At 59.9% G+C, this 23,855-nt stretch overlaps 1 protein-coding gene across 7 annotated transcripts; it reads left to right on the plus strand.

Annotated features, from left to right (window-relative positions):
* The first annotated feature begins 340 nt into the window (after window positions 1–340).
* On the plus strand, window positions 341–23,021 carry SNAPC4 (small nuclear RNA activating complex polypeptide 4). 7 transcript variants are annotated; one of them, XR_012516461.1, is made up of 24 exons: window positions 341–414; window positions 1,231–1,371; window positions 2,545–2,591; window positions 3,659–3,826; window positions 4,006–4,131; window positions 4,508–4,586; window positions 5,025–5,106; window positions 6,462–6,566; window positions 6,645–6,717; window positions 8,077–8,241; window positions 11,160–11,307; window positions 12,145–12,251; window positions 12,414–12,508; window positions 14,507–14,601; window positions 15,250–15,329; window positions 15,603–16,046; window positions 16,872–16,955; window positions 17,133–17,382; window positions 17,776–17,846; window positions 18,289–18,399; window positions 19,104–19,131; window positions 19,637–21,308; window positions 22,187–22,325; window positions 22,841–23,021. XR_012516461.1 is itself a non-coding variant. In XM_074394501.1 (24 exons), the coding sequence occupies exons 2-23, from the start codon at window positions 1,242–1,244 to the stop codon at window positions 22,316–22,318; spliced, it is 4,287 nt and encodes a 1,428-aa protein (XP_074250602.1). In that variant the 5' UTR covers window positions 341–414; window positions 1,231–1,241; the 3' UTR covers window positions 22,319–22,325; window positions 22,841–23,021. The 7 variants fall into 7 exon arrangements, 6 of the variants coding, with proteins under 6 accessions (XP_074250602.1, XP_074250606.1, XP_074250605.1 ...); XM_074394501.1 differs by having other exon boundaries at window positions 19,637–21,303; XM_074394505.1 differs by having other exon boundaries at window positions 19,637–21,303; window positions 22,229–22,325.
* Window positions 23,022–23,855: the final 834 nt, after the last annotated feature.

Here is a 23,855-nt window from a genome sequence, read left to right on the forward strand (position 1 = left end):
GGGCAGGCTCGGGAAAAGCCCTTCACATAGACTTTCTCACTGGTTGCTTAACCAAACCCCAAGATGTCCGTTAGCAGAGGATGAAACAGGCAGAGAGAGGTCCAGCGATGGCCGAAGGTCACAGTCAGTGAGGACCGGGCTTCCGGATCGTGACCAGGTGGCCGGGTGCCTGTCCCCACTTGTCCCCTGCCTTGGGGTCCCGCGCCCCTCCAGAGCGTGCGGAGGCTGTCCCCGGGGCGGCCGCACGAGGGCAGCACTGAGCCGGTAACCCCTGTGGTCCCGGGTGGCCGTAGCGGCCGTCCCGGCGTGCCCCGCGCATTAGGAGGCGGGACTTCCGGCGCGCGGCGCTCAAGTTCCCCAGCCGCCGGAAGCGTCCGGCGTGCGGTCGCCCCGGAGACGGCGGGGTTCGAGCCGGTAGGTGAGGGCTGCGCCTGGCAGGTGACGCGCGGGCGGCGCCGGCAGCTCCCAGCCTCTCCCCGCGGCGGGGGGCGCTGTCCCGAGGAGCGGACAGCCGAGGCCCGGGATGTGGGCGGGGCAGCGTCCGAAGTTCGGGAAACTGAGGCCCGGCGTCGCCTCGTCTGGCCGATCCCGGGCCCGCGGGGATTCCGGCCCTGGGATCCCCTCTGCTGGGAGCGGGCCGCGGCCCCCGCGGGCTCCGAGGAGGCTCTGGCGGGGCCGCCCCGGCTGCAGGGCTCCCGCGTGCGTCTCGGGACTGCGCGGCGGCCGAGCCTCGAAGCGGGGCTTCCCTCGGTCCCGCTCTGCACCGCGGGAGAGCAGGACGGCCTGAAGCTGTGGCCGTGGGTTTAGCTTTCACGGGGATCACGGGCTGTGTCATTGCCCTGTGGTGACTTTGCCGCCGCATCACACACCTTCTGCACTGCGTGGCGAGTTTCCGAGTGGCTTGGCGTGGGGGCAGAGCCTGGACAGTGGGGCCTGCCCTTGTTCATCCACTCCCTGCCTGCTGGCTGTAGCCTCAGAGCAGGCAGGAGACGTTCTTGGGGCTTAGGCTCTTGGCAAAGCACGTATCAGGAGTTCGTGGGGTACAGAAGGGTCTGAGGTTGCAGCCCCAGGGCTCCCGGATTCTCAGCCTGGCCTCCTAAGCTTTCTCTGGGGAGCTCAGTGCCCACTGCCGAGCAGGCTCCTGCCGTCCCATGGGGGTGGGTGTGTTTGAAGGAGAATGGGACCCCGGCATGGTCTTGGTGTCTAACATCTTGGGATGTGTTTTGGAAGCAGGCGAAGTCATGGATATAGACGCTGAAAGAGAGAAGATAACACAGGAGATCAAGGAGCTGGAAAGGATTTTGGACCCTAGCTCCTCGGGCATGCACATGGAAACCTCAGAGTCAAGTTTGGAGTCAGATTCTGAAGCAGGTGAGCCCCTTGCACCTGGCCTCCTGGGGGCCTGGTTAAGAACAGCTGGTCTGCCCTCTGGGTTCCTCTCAGGTACATTAGGGTGTGATGGTAGCTGGCTGTGATCTCTCTGGCATGTAATCCTAGGGACTCCAGAGGCTGAGGCGAGAGGATTGTTCAGTCCAGGAGTTCATGTCCAGCCTGGACGTGACGCGGCAAGAGCCTGTCTCTGAAAATAATAATGATGATAAAATGATGGCTGGGGCTGCTTGGACCAGGCCCAAATTTTTACCATCACTGGTACCTGCCTGTCCTCCAGCCAGAGAGCTTCTGACAGTTCCTTCTTTGCTGGCCCCTGAACCTGCTGGCTGTGTGTGCACTGTGGGTTCTAGGCCTCCTAGGGTCTGGCCCTGGCCACCTTGGCCCTGTGCGGGGCTTCTGGAGTGGACCATCCTGGGAGGAGAGGGCAGGCCTGGAGCTGACTCAGCAGCAGCCTGGACAGTCCGTGCCTGGATGGTCACCACAGCTCACACCCCCACGATCTCTTCTCCTCTCAGCCTCCCCTCCCCACAGACCCCACCCCACAGCCTGCCCTCCCAACCTGCTCCCCTCCCCACGGGCTCCCCTCTGTGGTCCCTTTGGCTTTTGAGCCTCCCCTCAACCCCACCAGCTGCTGCCTTGCTAGGAGACCTCTCAGCCTTGCTGCCCCTCTCCCCAGACCCAGGGCCTGCCTCCGAGGCAACCTGCTGTCTTCCTCCTGTGGGCAGGGCCTCTGTGTCTGTGCCTCCCTCAGACTGGCTGAGCTCTGGAAGGATAGGCCCATTCCGCTAAAGCTTCCCCATCTGTCTCTTCAGTGCAAAACAGCCTGTGCCATCCAGGGAGCCCTGTGGAGCGTTGTCCCGTGTGCCTGGGGCTCCCCAGTGTGCAGTCAGAGTCCTCTCTGTCTGGGTGACTCTGCCTTGGTCCAGTGCCCACCCCACTGTTGGGGAGGGAAGCTCCGCTCACTGCAAGCCTCAGCCTGAGGCTCTCTCACCACCTCACGGCCCCAGGCCTTCTCTCCTCTGCCCTGCCCAGGAAGCAGTGGTGAGCTGCCCTGCCCAGGAAGCAGTGGTGAGCTGCCCTACCCAGGAAGCAGTGGTGAGCCACCCCGACCCAACGCTGGTCCCAGCACTGTGCTGTTTGTGTTTATGACAGATTCGCCGCCTTCTGAGGACCTGGATGCTGCTGATGCCCTCATCTCGGTAACTGCCGCCTGACCTGGCTGTGCCACTGAGCCAGGCCTGCCACCACCTTCCCCAGTGGCCTGGGGGGAGGGGGTGTGGTTTGAACCATATTGGCGGTTTTTCTGCATTGTAAAAATGATGCCCCTTTGTTATAAAAGCAATCAGAAAAAGCATCTGTCACTGAAATTGTCCCTAGAAATAACCACCGTTAACAGCTTGGTGATCACATCCCTTGGCGTTTTTCTGAGCTTATACCTGTCTCCAGTGTGGCATCTGTCACTCGTGGCAGTTGTGAGTCGTGCACCTGGGTCCTGCCTCTCACAGCTCACTTCTCAGTGCCTCAGATTCCTGTGGGATAGTGGGGATATTTACAGCACACATCAGTTAACACGAGCAGCTGTACAAAAATTAGCTGGTACAGTGGCGCATGCCTGTGGGAGGCTGAGGTGGGAGGATCACTTGAACCCAGGAAGTTGAGGGTCCAGTGAGGTGTGATTGCACCACTGCCCTCCAGCCTGGGTGGTGGAGTGAGACCTTGTCTCAAAACACGAGAGAACTACACGAGCACCTAAACAGCACGTGGCGGCCGCCCCGTGAGGCCAGCCGCCGGAGCTGCCTTTTGTTTCCTTTGGAAAACGTTTGCCGTTTGCTACCTTTTTCCGCCAAGGCCATAGGTACTGAGTTAGCTCACGGTTTAGCGGCCGTGTGCTCCGTCGTCTGTCGGCGCGCGCCCCCTGGAGCCAGGTGTTTTCACCGCGTCTGCTTCCTGGCTCTGCAGAGACTTGCTGTTGATGGACACGATGGGCTCGGGACAGAGTTCAGGGTCGCCCCAGCCCTGGCGCGTTCCAGCAGGGGGCTCTACCTGCCGTGGATTAGGAGAGGCTCACGCGGGCCGCCTTGAGAGCGACCAGCCACTCCCAGGCCCAGACACCCTCCTGCTGCCCACTAGGACCTCTTCCTGCTTCCACATTGGCTGCTGCTGTGCCGGGCTGCCTCGGTGGAGGCCCAGCAACGGGCAACTGGCTCCCGAGGACGGGACCGTCCACGTCTCATCTCCTTATGTGCCGTTTCTGGCTCGTAACCAGGAAGAAGAAAGGTGGGGTGAAGCCAGCAACGATGAGGACGACCCCAAGGATAAAACCCTCCCTGAAGACCCAGAGACCTGCCTGCAGCTGAACATGGTCTACCAGGAGGTCATCCAGGAGAAGCTGGCGGATGCCAACCTGCTGCTGGCCCAGAACCGGGAGCAGCAGGTCGGATGGGTTGTGCCCACATTGCCCACGCCTCCCCACCCCAAGAGCCTCCCACAGCTGGGCCTCCCAGGTCCAGTGCTCCCCAGTGCTCTGCCTCGCCCCTGCCCCGGCTCCCCTTCTCCACAGGGAGAGTCGTTGCTGCCGGCCCACAGGGGATCCTTGCCTCATGTCTGTCACAGGAGGAACTCATGAGGGATCTGGCTGGGTCCAAAGGCACCAAGGTGAGGGACGGCAGGAGCCTGCCCCCGAGCACATACATGGGGCACTTCATGAAGCCGTATTTCAAGGACAAGGTTACCGGCGTGGTGAGTAGCCGAGGCCCTGCTCTCATCAGAAGGGCTCTTGTCCCCAGGTCCTGCTGTGGGGCGTGGTGAATTCCCTTGAGCTCAAGATAACTGGTCAACCTCCTTAAAACCGCCTCATCTGTGGTGGGCAGGCTGGCCTCTGCACTGCGCTGCACTGGGCTCCAGGGCGTGCCCCCGTGAAGCGATGCACAAGCCCTCATGTAGGCGCCCATGTTTCGTGTCCAAGGCTCAACTCCGCCTCGTGGAGGGGCCGACAGGGTTGCAACCCTCAGCCTCACAGTGGGGGAGGACGGGAACCAGGGGCCTGAGTCCTGCTGTGGGCTCCGGAGGGAGCACACGTGGTCTGTGCCTGTGGTGATACGGTGCGCCCTGACAGGGGCCCCCTGCCAACGAGGACACGAGGGAGAAGGCTGCCCAGGGTATCAAGGCTTTCGAGGAGCTCCTCGTGACCAAATGTAAGAGCCCTGGCCGGCCCCATGGCACCCCTGAACTTGGGGGCCCCTCCCTACAGCCTTGCCTTCTCTGGTTTCTCCCCAAGTTGTCAGACCTCTCTCTGCTGTGACCTCATGGTTCCTCAGGCTTTGACCACTGGGACCGGCCCCTTGACCCCTGCCTTTCCCACGCTGAGCAGATCCTTTCCAGAATGTCAGTCATGAGGGGCTGGCCGGGCCCCACCCCACCCTCTTGCTCGGTCTCCCCGCCCGGTCTTGGGCCGCAGAGCCTTGGTGACCGTGCACTGAGCTGGCACCACGCCATGGGTGGAGCTGTGTCTGCTGGGTGGAGGGGCTGCATCTGTGAGCCCCCCCACCGCCTCGGGAAATGCACACTCATTGCTGGGCTGGGCCATGGATAGGACGAAGACCCTCAGTGATGGCACTGTGGCTTCTCCTCAGGGAAGAACTGGGAAAAGGCCTTGCTTCGAAAGTCAGTGGTGAGTGACCGCCTGCAGCGATTGCTTCAGCCCAAGTTACTGAAGTAAGTCTAAAAACAAAGGTCAGAAACAGCCTTTAGGCTGGGTGCAGGGCTCACACCTGGAGTCCCTGCGCTTTGGGAGGCCAAGGCAGGAGGCTCTCTTAAGCCCAGGAGTTCAAGGCCAGCCTGGGCAGCATGGCTTGTGAAAAAGTAAAATCAAAAAGTAGACAAATGAGCTGTGTGTGGTGGTGCATGCCTGTGGTCCCAGCTACTTGGGAGGCTGAAGTGGGAGGATCGATTGAGCCCAGAAGGTCAAGGCTACAGTGAGCCAAGATTATACCACTGCGTTCCAGCCTGGGCGGCAGAGCAAGACCTTGTCTCAAAAACAAACAAAACAGCCTGTCCCAGCCAACAGGAAAAGTCGAGGCTGGGCGGTGTGGGCTAGGCGGAGGTTCAGCTTAGCTGCATGCCTCTGGCCTGCAGCGGCTTCTGCCAGCCATGGAGAGAGGCTGATGCCTGGATTTTTATGCCCTTTCCCCCGCCAAGGGGGCTTCCTCATGGCCGGGCGACTAAGTGCGGGGTCAGTCCACACGGCCACAGTGAGGTGTGCGGCTCAGGCAGCTTCTCTTCTCTGGGCCTCTCTTCCCCATTCCTGAAACCTGTTTGCTGATGGGGTGGTAAGGCGTGACTAAAGTGAGGCACAGTGTGGCCTTACTGTCAGCGCTTGATGGCAAGTGCTGCTGTCTGGATGACTGTGGTCCAGGACAGAGGGGCCCCCAGAGCCAGGAGACCCAGCAGCACCGGGCTGGCCGCGGTCCCCACGTGTCTTCTGTGCGGCCACCATGAGGTCTCAAGGCAGAGGGGGTGCCGTGAGGATCGAAGCAGCCAGGGCATCTCTGGGCACTGAGAGGCCTTTGCCCAGGCCCGGGGTCCTGGGACCCGCCTGCCCCCTGTGGCTTGATGTGCATGGTCAGGGTTTGCAGTGTTGATCGTGGGTCCCTCCTCAGGCTTGGGGAGAGCTGGGTTTTCCTCCCTGGCCTGCGCTGGGGAGTGGTTCTTCACTGTGGCCTCACAGCCTCCAGCCTCCTCACTGGGCATGAGTCAGGACATCTGCCCACAGCTGCATCTCTGTGCCAGGTGCAGCCTGGGAGCTGGGGCACTGAGGTTTGGGAGGACTGTGGCGAGCTCCGAGATGTGGGGGCCAACAGGTGGTAGCCTCTGCTTCAGCAGGCACTGCAGCCCTTCCAACCCGGGTGGCAGCCTAGAGGGTGCCGCAGCTTCCCTCCCGAGGCAGGGAAGGTGAGGAAGACTCAGAATCCCAGCTGAGCTCACACTGCTTGCCCTGTACCTCGAAGAGAACCCGTCCCGCCCAGCAGCCCTCAGGCCCGCGGCCCTTCCACCTCTGTTCTGCTTTGCAGGCTTGAGTACTTGCACCAGAAGCAGAGCAAAGTCTCCAGTGAGCCAGAGAGGCAGGTCCTGGAGAAGCAGGCCAGGGAGGCCGAGAAGGAGATCCAGGACATCAAGTGAGGGGTTCCTCCCGGGAGGGCCCAGGGGAGCTCCCGGGCCAGGCATGGCACCAATGCCCTCATCCCTTCCTCCAGCCAGCTTCCTGAAGAGGCCTTGCTGGGAGACAGGCTGGACAGCCACGACTGGGAGAAGATTTCCAATATGAACGTAAGTCAGGGGCAGGTCTGAGCCCCAGGCAGCTCAGCACAGCTCCTTATAGCCCGGGGGTGGGGGTGGGGGGGTTGGAATTGGGGGTTAAGGCCACACCCCCACCCCGAGCTACAGTTTCCATGTGACACCCCTGCCACCCCGGCGAAGCTCATGTCCAGAGGTCGGGAGTGGCGAGTGGCCTCGTGAGGGCCTCCTGCTGGTGCACGGCTCCTTCTGAGACAGTCGCAAGGCCCCCGGCCTTGCATTCGGACCCAAGTCTACGTGTTTGGCTATGCAAGGCCCAGTGAGCCGGACGAAGATTCCGCTTACTGGCAGCCGTGGAAGCCTGCAGCTGGCTGGCGAGAACAACGGCTCAGCCTGGAGCCGTGTCCAGGGCGCCCCTCGGGTCAGTGGCCTGCAAGGCTGTAGGGTCCGGCCCTGCTAGGGTCATGGGGTGTCCCCTATCGCTGTGCTGAGGCACAGGCTCCAAGAAATGAGACAGAACACCGAAGGACTGGATAGGAGCAGCTGGGCTCGGGGCCAACACCACCAAAAGCAGAGACAGGCGAGGTCCCCAGCGTCCAGGCGCGTCTGTACCATTAGATACAGGTTGTGGGGAAGGGTAGTGAGTAAGGTCATCTTAAGGACAGTGATAGGGTCAAGACAGTCACGTGAGCGATAAGTAAGGGGTCCTCCCCTATTAGGCCACCGAGGCAAGGAGATGGGCAGTGTGCAGCAAGGAGGGTGCAGTGTGCAGCATCTCCGATCTAGGGGCAGGCTACTTCTAGGAATTTCTACAGGAGAATGCTCTGAGTCAGCACAGTCGCAACAGCTGATGGTGTACAACCACCCAGGCACGATTACACCAGAGGGGTTTTGAGCCCTCGGACGTACGCGAGGTTGCCAGCCTGAGGCCAGCTTTCCACGAGAACTGGATGCAAGAAACTACACCTCCCTTTCAGGAGGAGTGACTCTTGCTCCAAGCCTGCCATACAGCAGGTATCTTTACGATGTTGAACGCGGCTGCCTGGGCCGGCCTGCCGTGTAACACATGCCCTTTCAGGCAGGAGCACTGCCGCCTGGGCTGTTGATTCCTGTCCTGGTGTGTGGCTGTTCCCTAGTTCATGCTCTGGAATGTTTCTGCTCTACACAGTCCTCCGACTATAAACTAAGGGGTGATTATCTGTGAAGAGATTATATACAAAAGGAAATAAACGAGCAGTAAGATACTCTTCAGGCACCAGCTGTGCCGGGGGTCTGCTTAGCTCTCCCTCCTCAGTGCCCGGAAGAGGGGTCACCCACACAAGGCTAAACATCCCTCCTCAGTGCCTGGAAGGGGGGTCACCCGCATGAGGCTGAACGTCTCTGTTGGTGCAGTTTGAAGGCAGCCGTAGCGCAGAGGAGATCCAGAAGTTCTGGCAGAACTCGGAGCACCCCAGCATCAACAAGCAGGAGTGGAGCGGGGAGGAGCTGGAGCGGCTGCAGGCGATCGCGGCTGCACACGACCACCTGGAGTGGCAGAGGATTGCAGAGGAGCTCGGGGTAAGGACCCGCCCCGGACCCCGGGGCCAGGAGGCCTGACGGTGTGTGGGCTCCATAGCGGGAGGCTTCCAGACAAATGGGGGGTCCCTGGTGCTCGCTAGCTGCCAGGTCTCTGTGTGTCGTCACGTCTAGGCCATGGCCCTGGGGAAGGCAGCCCGCCCACCTCTCTGACACGGGCCTCTCCAGGCAGCGGTGTGGGCTCAGCTTACCCGCGTTTGTCGCCTCTTTTACTTTTAGTCTTTTGTCTCTGTCAACCTCAGGAGTTTATTTTGTCGACATTTCTAAAGAACACTTTTTCCTGGTTTGAGTTGTTTTTGCCATCTTTCTGGTTTCCTGCATGGGGACTCAGTTCTTCACGCATGTGGGCCTGTGTCTTGAGAAGGAAGGCTTTTCAGGCCATGTTCTTCTGCGAGCAGCTCGGTGTGAACGGTTTTTCATGATTCCAGAGTAGCCCCATTTCCATTTTTACTGTCTCTTTGGACCTAGGTTCATCTCGGAATCTGTGTTTCCGTTTTTAAATAGTTGGGTTTCTGGGAGTTCTTATGGTGGTTCTTTATCTGAATTTGACTGGAACTTGACCTAGGGCCGTGATCGGTAGAATCTCCATTTTTCAGATGTGTTTCTTGATGGCCGAGCACCTGATTATAGCAGACCAAGCTAAACTCGCCAAAACTGTTTTTAAGAGAAAGTTGTTTATCTCTGTACGTAGGGCCTAATCTATATCAGTTACCCAATTGAGCCAAGGCTGGTCTTGAACTCCTGGCTCAAACATTCCTCCTTGCCTCAGCCTCCCAAAGTGTTAGGATCCCAGGCATGAGTGCTGTGCCCAGCCCACATAACTTTATGATGGCTTTGGTGTTTTGGGTTTGTTTTTTTTTTTTTTTTTTTTTTTTTTTTTTTTTTGAGACAGAGTCCAGCTCTATTGCCCAGGCTGGAGTGCGGTGGTGCCATCATGGCTCCCAGCCATGATGACTGTATTTACTTTGCAAATTATGTCTTTTTTAAAAGTCATTATCGACTGGGCATGGTGGCTGACGCCTGTAATCCCAGCATTTTGGGAGGCCGAGGCGGGCGGATCATCTGAGATCAGGAGTTTGAGACCAGCCTGGCCTACATAGTGAAACCCTGTCTCTACTAAAAATATAAAAAATTAGCTGGGCGTGGTAGCATGCACCTGTAATCCCAGCTACTCGGGAGGCTGAGGCAGGAGAATTGCTTGAACCCAGGAAGTGGAGGTTGCAATGAGCGGAGATTGTGCCACTGCACTCCAGCCTGGGCAACAGTGTGAGACTCTGTCTCAAAAAAAAAAAAAAAAAAAAAGAAAAGACCTTCTCCCTTTATCTTCCTTATTCTTTTTAAGCTTAAATTCCATCTTCCTGGTAAAAACGTTGCCACTCCTGCTTTATTTTACATTTTTTACCCATCCCTGTATTTTTGGCCTTTTAAAGAATCATTTGAGGTGTTCATGAAAGCAGCATGCGGCTGGGTTTTGCTTTGTCACCCACCTGGCCAGCCTCTGGCTTTACGGGGAGGGTCAGTGTTCCTGGTGCCCTGCCTGGGTCTGGTGTGTTGAGCTGTGTCACTCTGTGGCCTCTTTCCCTTCCACTCTGCCTTGCTGGTTTGATGAAACCATGAGTGCAGCCTTTCTCCCTGTGAACCCTCTGTCTCCCATCCCATCAATGGCTTTCTCTCCTTGGAACACGCAGTCAGACATGCTTCTCTGTGAATAACGGAAATTTGTGATGCCAGCAGTTCCCCCACCAGATTCTTTCTCCTTCCAGGGAAGTGTTCTGGCCCTGTCACAGCAAGGCTAAGGCCTCGGCAGCCTCATTCCAGCCTCCTGTGGGGTGGCTGCTGTCAGCTCCCCCAGCAGGGCCTGAGCTCTGAACCCCGCCCTACCCTCCAGTCCTTTGCCCTCCCAGATCCTTCGGCAGGCTTGGGATGGGTGTGATAAGGACCTCTGTTTCCACCTGTGGGGAAGTTCCAGCCTGAGTGAGGAGGACAGGTGAGGCCCTAGGCCTGTCGATGCCCCCGGAAGTGCTCCCGTGTGGGCCTGGTGGCTGGGGGAACGAGGCTCACACATATGACTAGGATTGCCCTGTGGCTCACATAGCTGGGGCTGGTGGTTTTCTTTGTGGTGAATGAGTCTCAGATTGACCTGTGCTGTAATGAGCTGGGAAGGACTTGATAGGGAAGAAAGCCTTGGAAGCAAACCTCACAGCTCAGCAACACCACGTCCAGCCCTGGGTGCCCTCTGTCACCCAGCAGCTCTCTTTAAGAGAACAGGGTTCTGGTAACACTCATCTTGGAAAACCCCTTACAAGAATTGGACACCTGGTCTGCCGTGTAGACTGAAGGTGGGCTTGCTGTACTGAGCCACGCAGGGAAGCTGGGAGAGTCACTTCGGGGCCCTCCCTTCTGAGGGCATCTCCTGAGACATGGATGCCACGCCAAGGGTTGTCCCACCCCATACCCCGTAGCTGGAGACACCCCGGGGCTGGAGAAGGGAGAGAAGGTGCTAGCACATGCATTAAAGAGCACAGCATGTGCGGAGCAGAGCGTGTGCGGAGCAGCACGCTTCCTGGCCCCTGCCCAGCTGGGAGCTTCTCTGTTGAGTGAGCTGCAATGTGGTTTTGGAGTCACATCAGTCACCTGCTGTGAATTCTTCATATTTTCTTAAGTAAAGGTTTTGATTCTTCTTACCTGGTCTTTCCGGTCCTCTTTAGTGGGTGTAGTGTCTTCCCACCCTGGGGTGCACTCCATCAGCCCACAGGAGTCTGGGAGAAGAAGAGCCGGGGCCTGCAAAAGGGTCACCCTGGTGCCTAATGGGCCCACCTGTGGCCTGGAGCACTCAGAGCCAGATCTGGAAGTCCTGCAGCGCAATAACACCCATTTGTTTTTGTTTGGGCCTTGGGAAGACCAGCCGCAGCGCCTTCCAGTGCCTGCAGAAATTCCAGCAGCACAACAAAACCCTGAAACGCAAGGAGTGGACGGAGGAGGAAGACCGCATGCTCACACAGCTGGTGCAGGAGATGCGGGTCGGCAGCCACATCCCCTACCGCAGAAGTGAGACCCCCACATCCCCTACCGCAGAAGTGAGACCCCCACATCCCCTCCCGTAGAAGGGAGACCCCCACATCCCCTTCTGCAGAAGCGAGACCCCCCACATCCCCTCCTGCAGATGTGAGACACCCCCCACCACATCCCCTCCCGCAGAAGTGAAACGGCCCCCCACAGTCCCTCCCGCAGAAGTGAGACGCCCCCACATCCCTTCCCGCAGAAGTGAGACCCCACCACATCCCCTCCCGCAGAAGTGAGATGCCCCCAACATCCCCTCCCGCAGAATTGAGACGCCCCCACATCCCCTCTTGCAGAAGTGAGACACCCCCCCTACATCCCCTCCCAAAGAAGTGAGACGCCCCCTGCACATCCTCTCCCGCAGAAGTGAGACGCCCCCCAACATCCCCTCCCGCAGAAGTGAGACGTCCCCCAACATCCCCTCCCACAGAAGTGAGACGCCCCCCACATCCCCTCCCGCAGAAGTGAGACGCCCCCCACATCCCCTCCTGCAGAAGTGAGACACCCCCCACCACATCCCCTCCCGTAGAAGTGAGACGCCCCCCACGTCCCCTCCCACAGATGTGAGATGCCCCCCCACGTCCCTTCCCTTCCCAATGTCTCTCAGGTTGTCACGGGGCCCCACATCAGGACAGTGGAGATGTGCAGGGGAAATTTCACAGAGAAGCAGCAAGATGTGCCAGGGCTTAAACAGGCCTGGCTGTTCCACAGTTCACCTCTTGATGACTAAAGTGACTCTTTGTATGGGACCCCCCTGTCCCTAGCTGTGTACTGTATGGTGTGTGACTTGGCCCCATGGGACCCCACCCATTCCTCTGTTTCTAGTCGTCTACTATATGGAAGGGAGGGACTCCATGCAGCTGATCTATCGGTGGACCAAGAGCTTGGATCCTGCCCTGAAGAAGGGGTGCTGGGCCCCCGAGGAAGATGCTGTAAGTGTGCTGTGCCCTGGGAGAACTGGCCTCTGGGAAGGTGGCAGGACTGTGCTCAGTGGCTGCGGGGCCCCAGTGGGCCCTTGTCTGACTGGGTCCAGGGTGAGGAGGCTGTGGCCGTGCCTGCAGAGAGTTCACTTGTCTGCCTGTCCTGTCCTGCAGAAGTTGCTTCAAGCTGTTGCCAAATATGGGGAGCAGGATTGGTTTAAAATCCGGGAAGAGGTGCCAGGTAGGAGCGATGCCCAGTGCCGAGATCGGTGAGTTGCACAGTGCTGGGTGAGGGAGGGGCTGGCGTGGGTTGAAAGCTGACCCTCGTATAGGCCTTGGGCAGGCTGGGCCACGGCAGCCAGGAGGGATTTGCTATCACAGGAGCAGAACGCAGCCCGTGGGGCTTGGTGTGCCAGGGTTGACCTGTGTGGGAAGCAGGAGAAGCTATTTTTTTCCAACCTTGACTTGGCTTTATTGCGTGTTTGCCATGAGCAGGGCACGGTCGGCACTGGAGACGGCGCCCTGGTCGGCCTATCCTGACCCTTGTTGTCAGATTCTCCCAGACCGCTGGTGGGCAGGGTCCCTGGGCAGACGCTGCAGCCCCCCGCTTTGCTTGTCCTGGTCCTTTCAAAAACAGCGTTACTGAGATAATTCACATGTTGTGTGGTGCGTTCATTTAAAGTCTGTCGTTCAAAAGCCAGGCGCAGTGCTCATGCCTGTAATCCCAGCACCTTGGGAGGCCAAGGCAGGTGGATCACTTCACTTGAGGCCAGGCCAACATGGCAAAACCCCATCTCTACTAAAAATACAAAAATTAGCCTAGTGTGGTGATATGCACCTCCTGTGGTCCCAGCTACTCTGGAGGATGAGGCAGGAGAATCGCTTGAACCTGGGAGGTGGAGGTTGCAGTGAGCCGAGATCACGCCACTGCACTCCAGCCTGGGCGAGAGAGCCCAGGCTCTCAAAAAAATATAAATAAATTAATTACAGTGAAGTGGTTTTTAGTATTTAGTATTCGTTGAGCTGTGCAGCCATCACCAAAATCAGTTGTAAAACGTATCACCCCAAAAAGAAAGCTGTTCAACAAAAAACCACCCAATCTCAACCTGGCAAAGAACTCGAGTGGCTGTCTCTCCTAAGGAGATGCACAGGCAGCCAGCAAGCACGTGCAGGGATGCCCAGCGCTGAGTCACGGGGGAGGCACAGGTCAAACACGTGCGTTGGGATAGCTGTTAATCTAAAAAAGTCACTGTGTTGGCAAGGATGTAGAGAAATTAAACTTTTGTGCATTTTGGTGGGAATGTAAAATGGTCCAGCGTCTGTGGAAAAGGATGGTGGTTCCTCAAAGAGTTAAACATAGAATTATACCCCCAAGATTGATAAGCATAGAATCCACAAGAATTGAAAGCAGGAACTCAGATACAGCAGTGTACACGGTTCATCTTTCACCAGTAACACTTTGGAAACAGCCCAAGCATTCGTCAGCCGATGAGTAGAAAACAAACTTTTCATGCAGTGCAGTATCATTTAGCCTTAAAAGAGTGGAATGCTAACATAAATATATTTCTGCAAATTCTGGTACAATGTGGGTGAACCCTGAAAACATTCTGAACATTCCCCTGCCCGTTTTTACACAGACACATTGTTCATTTATCTTAGGTGTATCCTGGGAGTGGCATTGTAACTCAGTGTTTAACCTTCTGAGGAATGGGGGACCGTTTTCCAAAGGGGTTGAACCGTTTCGTGTTCCCACTAGTGATGTCTCAGGCTTCCGGTTCTCCACGTTCTCACCAGCACTTGGGATCCGTCTGTGATTCTTAGCCACCCTCTCCGGTGTGAAGTGACGTGTCACTGTGGTTTTCACGTGCGCCTTCCCGTGGCTAATGATGTGGGGCCTCTTGTCATGTGCTTGGTGACTGTTCACAGAAATAGATTTTTAGAGGAATGTCTTTGTTTAAGTCCTTGGCCCATTTTTAGCATTATTTGTCTTGGTATTACCGACTTCTAAGAGTTCTCTGTGTGTTCCAGATGCAAGTTTCTTAACAGACACGTGATTTGCAAACGTTCTCTCCTGGTCTGTCCACTGTGTCCTCCGGTGTCCTCTGGGACACAAAGCTTTGGACTCTGATGAAGCCCGCTTTATTGATAGCTTTCTTTTGTCGTTTGCACTTTCAGTGTCATCGCCAAGAAACCGTGAAAGAAGCTGGGGCGGCAACGGGCAGCGTCTCAGCGTCTAACAGGTTCTTTTCTTTCCATGTCACTTTCAGGTATCTCAGGAGATTACATTTCAGTCTGAAAAAGGGGCGGTGGAATTTAAAAGAAGAGGAACAGTTAATTGAATTAATAGAAAAATACGGTGTTGGTAAGTTGTTGATAGTTTTTCTAGTTTCTTTTTTTGTTTTTTAGAAATGAGATCAAGATCAAGACAGAGCAAGCTCTGTCACCCGGGCTGGGGTGCGGGGGCACAACCATAGCTCACTGAGGCTGCAAGCTTTTGGGTTCATGCCATCCTCCCACCTCAGCTTCCCAAGTAGCTGGGGCTGCAAGTGTGTGCCGCCACACCCGACGAGCTGAGTGTTTTATAGCTAATGCTGCTTCTATCTGTGATGTCTCCTTAGACTAAATTCTAGCTGTGGTACTGCCATGTGCAGGGACACACCGGCTGCTAAGGCTCTGCCCTGTGAGAGCAGCACCTGTGCTCCCCCACCGATGCATGGAGAGTGTGGATCATGGGGGAGGGCTGAGGCGAGCCGATATGTGAGGGCCTCGGGGTGTGCTTGGGACGATTCTCCGTTCTCACACGTTTGCCAGAACTTTCCTAAGGGCCTGAGCGTCCACTGAGAGTCAGATGTGCCCACCATGTTTGACCCTGCTTCTCACACAGTGTGAGGGTGTGCAGGAAGCCCCACTCTGGTAACGGGACCCACGGCAAGTCTCCTAGAGAACAGTGAGTCCATCTTGGGGACGAATCTTTGGATGACGCCATTTCCTTGGGGTTTGGCCTTTGTAGGTCACTGGGCAAAAATAGCTTCTGAGCTGCCCCATCGGTCCGGCTCCCAGTGTCTGAGCAAGTGGAAGATCATGATGGGGGTGAGGCATTCACTCGTTCTTTACCTGTTACTGGGGGGCCCAGCAGGAGGAGGGAAGGAGAGAGGTGGGTGGAGGGAAGCGGGGGGCATTTGGTTTCTGGCCCTGGCTTTTGTTCTGGGTGGCCAAGGGCAGAGGGAGACCCTGACTTGGCAGCAGCTCTTGACCCCGGAGGTGCCCTTATTGGACATCTCGCCGAAGGGCTGGCCTGCTTGCTGCTGTCATTGGCAAACCCTGGGAAGCCGAGGCCTCCAAGTAGCCCCCTCCTCCCCTCAGAAGCAGGGTCTCCGGAGGCGGCGTCGGAGGGCCCGTCACAGGGTCCGCTGGAGCTCTAGCAGCAGTAGCAGCAGCAGTGGAGGCAGCAGCAGAGTGGGCAGCAGCAGCAGCAGTGACGAGGAGGAGCCGGAGCAGGCACAGGCCGGGGAGGGTGGCCTAGCGCCGCTGTCCCCGCAATACGTGGTCCCGGACATGGATCTGTGGGTTCCTGCCAGGCAGAGCACCAGAGGGGCAGGGGATTGGCTGGGATGCCCCACTGCCTCCCCCAGCCCTCTCAAGGGGTCCAGTGGCAGCAAGGAAGCTTCTACCACACCCACGGCTCCTGGAGAGGAGAGGAGCCCAGCACAGGCCCCTGCCAGGGCCCACAGCCCCGTACCGAGAACTGCCCAGGCCTCCCACTTGGCAGACACTCAACCAGCGGGTGCAGAGAAGCAGGCCCCCGAGGTAGGCCAGGCCCCAGGTGCACCATGGGAAGTGCACTCCCGGCGCTCGCCAGGGCGGGTGCTCGGGGACCATGCGGCAGCTGGGCCCCAGAGTTCGTGCGATCACAACATGCTGCTTCTGGCTGAGCTCTGGAGAGCTGTGCGTGGTGGGGGGCTTGTTGGGGAAGCCTGCATTTTTCCCAGCTTGTTGACAGTTTCATGGACGTGGCTGAATGGGCACTTGGGCCTGGAGGCATTTCTGAAACATTTCACCCCCAAGGCAGGGTGGGGGAGGGCAGAGGCGGCAGTGGGAGGAGCCCCCTTCCCCGCCATGAGCCTACACACTGGAGACCCTTTTTGGGGAGGGCCTCTCCACTGACTTGGGCCCAGCGTGGCTCATGGTGGTCTGCCTGTCTTGGTCTTCGCCATGTCAGGCCCTGGGCGCAGGCCCGGCTCTGGCCGTGTCTGTGGAGCCATCAGAGTTGAACAGGCTGGTCTGTCCTGGGAGGCGCTGGTGGTGACAGTGGACACTGAGGCTACTGACAGAGCCAAGGGCCTGGCACCCGCTGCTGCACACTCAGTGTCTCCCTGGGCTGGGGCCTTGCCCAGAGGAGCTGCTGTCAGCCTGAGAAGCTGAATGGGGGGCGTGGGACCCTGTTACTCTCCCAGGAGACAGGCCTCAGGGGAGGCCCTGCCTGGGGACCCTGCTCTTCCCACGGTGAACGTTCTGTGAGGCAGAGCTGGGCTCTGCACAGTCACACTTTGGAGCCTGGGTGAAGAGGCGGCCGTGTCTGGGCAGTGTGGGGAAGGCCCCCACGTGCCCCACCTCAGGCAGGTTTCTCATCAGTGTGGGAGGCGTCTGCCGACGGTGCCCATGGAGACCGTGCTGAGGGTGCTCAGGGCCAACACACCTGTTCAGAGCTGCACACAGGTGAGGCCTACTGTGGACACGCACACCCACACCATCACGTGCCCTGCCCTGGTCTGAGCGATTCTTCTCCCCTTACGGTCACACCCTGACGGGGTCGGAGGGCAGCACTGGCCGCCGAGCTGGGTCCACTCCAGGGGCCGGGCCTGGCCAGGGGCTCCAAGTGCCACCTTCTTACAGAAAGAGCAGCTGGGGCAGCCGCCCCTGCGCAGCTCATCCCCAGGGGTCAGCCCTGGTGACAGCATGGCCCGGTCCCATGTGCGCTGGCTGCGGCACAGAGCCGCCCAGAGCGGGCAGCGGCGCTGGAGACAGGCTCTGAACCGGAGGCTCCTGGACCGCCGGCTGCTCCTGGCTGTGACCCCCTGGGTGGGGGACGTCGTCCTGCCCTGCACACAGGCTCTCCGGAGACCCGCCGCAGTGCAGACTCGAGGTATGGCTTGGGGCTTCCTTGGGAGCCTCCTAGGGGCTGGGGTGAGGATGAGGAGTCCATCCAGCCTAGCAGATAGTGGTCACTTTTTGGGGTGGGCCCCATCTCTGGTGAGCTTTCTGTTCCTGAAGGTTTCCAGGACACCCAGTCAGAGTCAGCCCTCCCTCCCTGCCCCACCACTCTTCCTGGGCCAAGCACGTGGTAGCTGGGCTGACTTTTTGTGTGGTGACAGGGCTGAGAGGGCCCCCCGCTTTGTCCAGCCATGGTTGTGTAGTGCTGGTGCCAAGGCCTCTCCTCCCAGCCCGGCCTGGCTCCCAATCCTGAGGGCTCCTGGAGCCTTCTCAAAAGCCACATTGGAGCTGAGGCTGCTTACCGTCTGTCCCCCTGTGCCCACAGCGGATGACCTCAGGGAGCAGCTGCAGCAGGCCCACCTGACCAGCACCCCCGTGTTTACCTTGTTCACCCAGGTAGGCCGCTCGGACAGTTTCATCTCTCTTTGCCTTGTGAAAAGGTTTTGGTGAAGTTTTGAAATCTGCCATATATTCATTCCTTAAAATCCCGTTATCTAAAGTTTCTGGCCTTGAAAATGTACTTTCCATGCCTTACACTGTCAGCAAGTGAACGCGCGGGGGCGCAGGACAGAGCCTGCTGCCACCATTGCGACAAACGCTGTCTGTAGAGCGGCCCCTGGGGCCCCTGCGTGAGTGGAAGATGGGGAGGGCGGAGAGCAGGCCGGGCATGTGGGAGGCTTTGCTGGGTGTCCACAGCCTCGGGGCTACCCCAGGCCCTGCCAAGCCTCTGGGGCTTCAGAGCAGCCCCCGAAAGCAGCTGCAGTTAGAGCGCCTCCTGAGTCTCGGGCGTAGGGTCTGCGGAGGGCTGGGCAGGGAGCCTTCCCACCTGTGTTTTTAGTTATTCCAGATCGACACTGCCGGCTGCTTGGAGGTCGTCCAAGAGAGGAAGGCCCTGCCGCCCAGCCTGCCCCGGGCTGGTGCTCAGGACCCATCACTGCATCTGCCACAGGTAACGGGCACTTGGGCTGAGAAGTGAGGATGACTGCTGCCCTCCCCAGCATGGACTGCGCTTCCACGAAGGCTCCATGCCTGCCCCACCCACTCTGCCACACCCCCAGGGAGGCATCTGCACTTCCCACCTGAGGGGACGCAGCCCTGAGAGGCCCCAGGGAAGTCAGGCAGGTGCAGATTGGGGCTGACACTCGGGTGCCCATGTGCCTAGCGTTTCCCCCATAACCCCACTGGGCGGAGGTCATGGACATGGGCACTGTCTGCCATGGGTACCTGGTTCTTGCCTTTCTGCTCCAGGAACTAAATTCACACGAGTTCACCAAGGCCTCACCCCTGAGCCCAGTCACCTGGGGAGGCGAGGACAAAGCACTGTCACTTAGAAAAGCAGAGACAGCACTGGGGTGACTCCTAGTCCTCTGTGCTCCCTGTCCCCTGCCTCTCCCTGCGGACCCCAGCCTGTCCGCAACCTCCCAGAAGAGCTCTTCAGGGCACCCTTGGGAGGAGCTGCGGGGGGGCAGGAGGCCAGGCCTTTGCCCGCTGTGGCCGCGGAGTTCCTGCAGAGGCGTGTGTGAGGCCACACCAGCCCTTGGGGCCTCGTCCCCGCTTCAGGGAGTGGCAGGGGACAGTCGGATGCTAGGAGAGGTGCTCCGAGCCCACAGATGTGCCCGAGCTGCTGACCCCTCTCCTCTCTCCCTTCTCCAGGCCTCCTCCAGTGCCCAGAACACCCCAGGTAACACCCTTGCTGCTCTGCCCTGGGGGAAAGAGGTCTCACCTGGCCCGGGCTCTCACCCACAGCCCCCAAGCAGCACAGCCTGTGGCCCCTGGTGACAGCCCCCATGAGTCCCACCGCAGGGATGAGAGTCCGGCTGGGCCAGCACCCTGCAGCCCTGAGGCTTCCCCCACATGCGGCCCGGAGGCAGGGGTCTTCTTGAGTGAGGGTCCGCGCATGCTCCAAGCCAGCAGCATCAGGCAAAGCCTGGGCTCCCAGCTGGTCTCAGCCACCATTAAATGGGCCGGGCTTCCCAGAGTGCCCAGTGGCCTGGCTTTGGCCAGAGCATTGGGGTCTGGGGTAACTACTGTGACTCGGCAGACCCAGGACATGCCGCTGGACCCCCTCTTGGCTCCAGATCCCAGGCTCCGCACGAGGGTCCTCCTGATGAGGGGATGGCAGCGGGGGCTGTCCCTGGGCCACATGCCTGGGGCTCCTCCTCAGGTGTGGTCTGTCCTCCCCATAGGCCGCCCCTTCCCAAACTTGCTGGTTCAAGAAGCCTCAAACAGCGCCAGCAACAAAGGGAGCCGGAGACGGGTCTCTGGCCGGGCAGAGCGCACCCTGCCCCAGGTGTCCCCACTGGCTCCGACCGGCTCCCGGCCCAAGCGAAAGACTGTGTCAGAGCTACTTCAGGAGAAGCGGCTTCAGGAGGCCCGTGCCAGGGAGGCCGCCCGGGGCCCGGTGTTGCTACCATCCCAGCTGCTGGTCTCCTCGCCTGTGGTCCTCCAGCCCCCTCTACCACACGCCCCGCACTGCCGCCCAGCCCCTGGGCCCGCCATCTCAAATGCACCACTCTCTGGGCCTGGGACCCCAGCAGCAGCCAGGCCGGGCACTTCTGGCTTCCAGCAGGAGGTTGGGACTTCAGCCACGGACAAGAGACTCTCTACCCTGCAAGCCCTACCCCTTGCTCCTGCCTTCACAGGGGCCGAGGGCACAGCCCCTTCCCTGGGCCCCGGCCAGGTCTCTGTGAGCTGCCCCGGGAGCGGTCTCGGACAGTCTCAGGCCCCTGCTGCATCCCGGAAGCAGGGCCTGCCTGAGGCGCCGCCCTTCCTCCCTGCAGCCCCCAGCCCCACCCCACCGCCCATCCAGCCCCTCAGCCTGACGCATGTGGGAGGACCAGGTGTGGTGGCCAGTGTCCCGCTGCCTGTCACCTGGGTGCTCACAGCCCAGGGGCTCCTCCCCGTTCCTGTGCCAGCTGTGGTGGGCCTTCCCAGGCCCGTAGGGACCCCTGGCCCCGCAGGGCTGCTGGCCACTCTGCTGCCTCCCCTGACCGAGGCTCAGGCAGCCCAGGACCCCAGGGCTGTGGCCAGTATGAAGGTGGAACCAGAGCCTTCCTGCAGGACAGACCCACCAGCCCCTCCCATGCAGGCCCCCCCCCAAAGTCCTGCAGAAGTGGGTGGCAGTGTGGCCCTTGTCCCTGGAGAGGCCCAGGTGGCCAGGGAGGTAACTGCACCCATGACATCCACCCAGACTGACCTGCCTGAAGCAGAACCCCCCTGGCCCAGGAGGCTGCCAGACCTTGGTGGTGCCATCCCAGCAAGTGAGCCAGCAGGGACACCAGGGTCCCCCTCGGGGACACAAGAGCCCAGGGGGCCTCTGGGCCTGGAGAGACCACCCCTGCCACAGCCTGGGCCTGAGAAGGGGGCCCTGGACCTGGGCCTGCTGTCGCAGGAGGGAGAGATGGCCACACAGGAGTGGCTGGGGGGTCGGCGGGGGGTGCACGTGCCTCCCCTGGTGAGCAGACTGCCCTACCAGCCCCCAGCCCTGTGCAGCCTGCGGGCACTGGCTGGCCTCCTGCTCCACAAGAAGGCCCTGGAGCACAAGGCTGCCTCCCTGGTGCACCTCCCAGCCGGGGTCAAAATGCAACAACCAACGGGAGTGCTGCAGGCCTCACGGGGGCTGGTGCAGGGGCAGCTCCAGGACAACCCTGCCTACCTCCTGCTGCGGGCACGGTTCCTGGCAGCCTTCACCCTCCCTGCACTTCTGGCCACTCTGGCCCCCCATGGCATCCGTACCACCCTCTCAGCAGCTTCAATGGCGGGCTCCGAGAGTGAGGAGGAAGAGCTGAGTGAGCTGGAACTCGCAGATGGAACCGGGCAGCTGGGTCACAGGGTGGCCACACAGCCTGTTCAGGTGAGGTGGGTGCCCAGCCCCACTTCCCCATGGCCGGCGGCGGGGTGGGTGTCGGTGGAAGTTGTGGGCAGGAGGGCTGGCTGCTCGGTGTCAGGAGGAGGAAGCTGGCTCCTGCCTGCCCGGTTGCGTGTAGATTCTGCAGAAGTTGCTGCCCTTTGGGGCGGTGTGGAGAAGAGGAGAGGGGCCTTGTTCTCCTGCAGATGCTGACCCGGCCCTCCGGGGCAGGCCCCAGGCACAGCAGAGGGTGGCGGCTGTGTTCGTCCTGCATTTCCAGGGTCCCCGAGGTCCCTCTTGCTGTCACCTCTCTGAGTATACTTGGGAAGAGTTTTCCAAGTTCTGTAGGCAAAACCACATTCGGAACCCTGGAGGAGAAGCCAGGAGGAGACGTGGCCGGAGTGGCTTCCTCCCTTGCTGCCAGGGTGTCCACTTGCAGCCGCCAGGGGCTGGCATCCCTAAGAAACCGCCAGAAGCAGGCAGCCTCCGCTGGAGCTGTGGGCCTGCCGTGGGGAGGGTGGCAGGGGCTGTCCGTGTCTTCCCATGGTTGTGCCTCGAGAGTTCCTGGGCTGAAGTGAGGGAGAAAGCACTGCCTGGGAGCGGGCTGAGGACCCTGGCCGGCCAGGGGAAGAGGCTCCCGTGCCCCAGCCATGTGTGACGGCCAGCCTGTAGGGGAGTAGAAGGCTGGCCACAGGGATGGCTTAGACGAGGTTGGAGCCCCCGAGGGAGGGCGAGCACCATGGGAAGCAAGTCACACGTGGCCCACGCTGAGGGGGCCCCATCCCAAGTGGGACACTTGCCCACAGGGAGTGCCCTCACTCCCTGCCCCTTCCCCGCCCATCATGGCTTGGAGGGGTCACTCAGTCCCACTGCCTGGATTTTGTTTCAGGGAGCCCCAGACTCTGGTGAATGCTCTGCCTCCCCCTGCCAGGGTGCTTCTGATGACCTTGATGTTGACAACCTTGATGTGCTGAGAACCCGGCATGCCAGGCACACCCGGAAGCGGAGGTGGCTGGTGTGAGCAGCAGGTGAGCCCAAGTGGCGGGGAGAGAGTGGCGTCCGAGCTGGGGGACGCCAGCTTCCCTCTGCTCTTCGCTTTGGCGCCGACAGCAGGTGTGTTAGGTTAGGTGGTGGGGCCTTGAGGGCAGGTCCAGAGTCATGGGGGCCATCTGGGGGGAGAAGCATTGAAGCTGCCCGTGCCTCAGGCCTTGGCACCACTGCCCCGTGACCACAGGGCTCATTCCCTGCCCTTGCTGGGGTCCCGGCTCCTCCCTGGCCGCTGTACTCCAGTGGCGCGTGTTCCCGTGCATCCCTCGGTCTTCCCACCGTGACCAGCCACTGCACCGGGCTGGCTTTCCACTGCTAGGGCCCCGGTTCCGACGGCAGGGGCCCTGGGCCTTGGCACATGTGGATCGGATTCACCAAGCAGACCGGGAGTGGCTGGTGCCAGGGTGGCCTTGGTTCCTATCTCTCTGTCCCAGCACTGCTTGGGGTCTGGCTGGGCTCAGGGGCACCCTACCACCCGGGTGTTCTTGTGTTCCAGGGTAGACACTCCCCAGAAACCAGTGACCCTGCTGGTGAGAGGCAGCCACAGGCCAGGGAGCTGCTGGCCGCTGACCAACCAAGTCTGCGAGGAACAGGGGAGCCCTGCAAACTGAATGTGTGGCTGGTCCCCAAGTGCACGTCTCAGCCCCCGGAGGAATAAAGTTCTGTTTCTAACCGTAGAGCCGGACACCAGCTGCTGTGGTTTGTTGTCCCAAGACGCTGTGTACAGGGAGCCTCTGCCTGGCCAGGCTCAGGCCGCTGCCCGGTGGCCCAGCCACTCTAGTGCAGGCAGTCTGGGGACAGCAGGGTGTTGGGGCTCAGTGCTGTGGTCCTCGAGCCTCCTGTACCCTGGCTGCCCTCCTGGCAGAGACGCAGGCTTTCGCCCATTTCTTGGAAAGCATCTGTGGCTCTGTCCTTTAGGCTGAGCCAGCGCCCACCCCAGACGGCCGCCAGCCTTGCGCCGCCCCGGCTGAGCGGGGGGTTCCCTGGAGCAGGTGACCTGGCTACCCAGCCACGGCACCCCCCACCCGCCTTCACTGTTCCTTTTGCATGGGCCTTTCGTGGCACAAGACCAGGCCTCATCTTCCCTGACTGTCCCCTGGCAGCCTCTCCTTCGTCTCCGTGCCAGCGTCCTCAGGCCCTTGGTGCTCCTGTGGGCTTCACTCCTTCACTGGAACCACTGTGGGGACTCAGCTCTGGGCACCCGGCCAGCCTGGCTCCCGAACATGTGTTCCTGGGCCTGGTTCTCTAGTAGCTGGTGCCTCGTCTCCTGGGGTCCCCTCTGGCCTGTGGGTGATTTAGAGGTATATTTCATTTCCAAATATGGATTTTCCATATACCTGTTACTGATTTTTAGCTTCTGACATGGTTAGAGAACATGACACATGTATTCATTCCTAAAGACACACACCACCAGGGAGACACAGGTCCTCATTCTACAAGCTGGGGAAACACTGGCTCATGAGGGCCTGGCACCAGCTCGCACCCACTCTCAAGTAGGGCCCAGGACGGCG

This window comes from Saimiri boliviensis, chromosome 2, assembly GCF_048565385.1.
Source record: "Saimiri boliviensis isolate mSaiBol1 chromosome 2, mSaiBol1.pri, whole genome shotgun sequence".
Lineage (NCBI taxonomy): Eukaryota > Metazoa > Chordata > Mammalia > Primates > Cebidae > Saimiri > Saimiri boliviensis.

Bases quoted from the DNA above. Each gene is read 5' to 3' on its own strand.
- SNAPC4 (XM_074394501.1), top strand. From the start codon at position 1,242: ATGGATATAGACGCTGAAAGAGAGAAGATAACACAGGAGATCAAGGAG. The intron at 2,592-3,658 runs GTAACTGCCGCC...GCTCGTAACCAG, and splicing joins CTGCTGATGCCCTCATCTCG to GAAGAAGAAAGGTGGGGTGA. The intron at 4,587-5,024 runs GTAAGAGCCCTG...GCTTCTCCTCAG, and splicing joins GGAGCTCCTCGTGACCAAAT to GGAAGAACTGGGAAAAGGCC.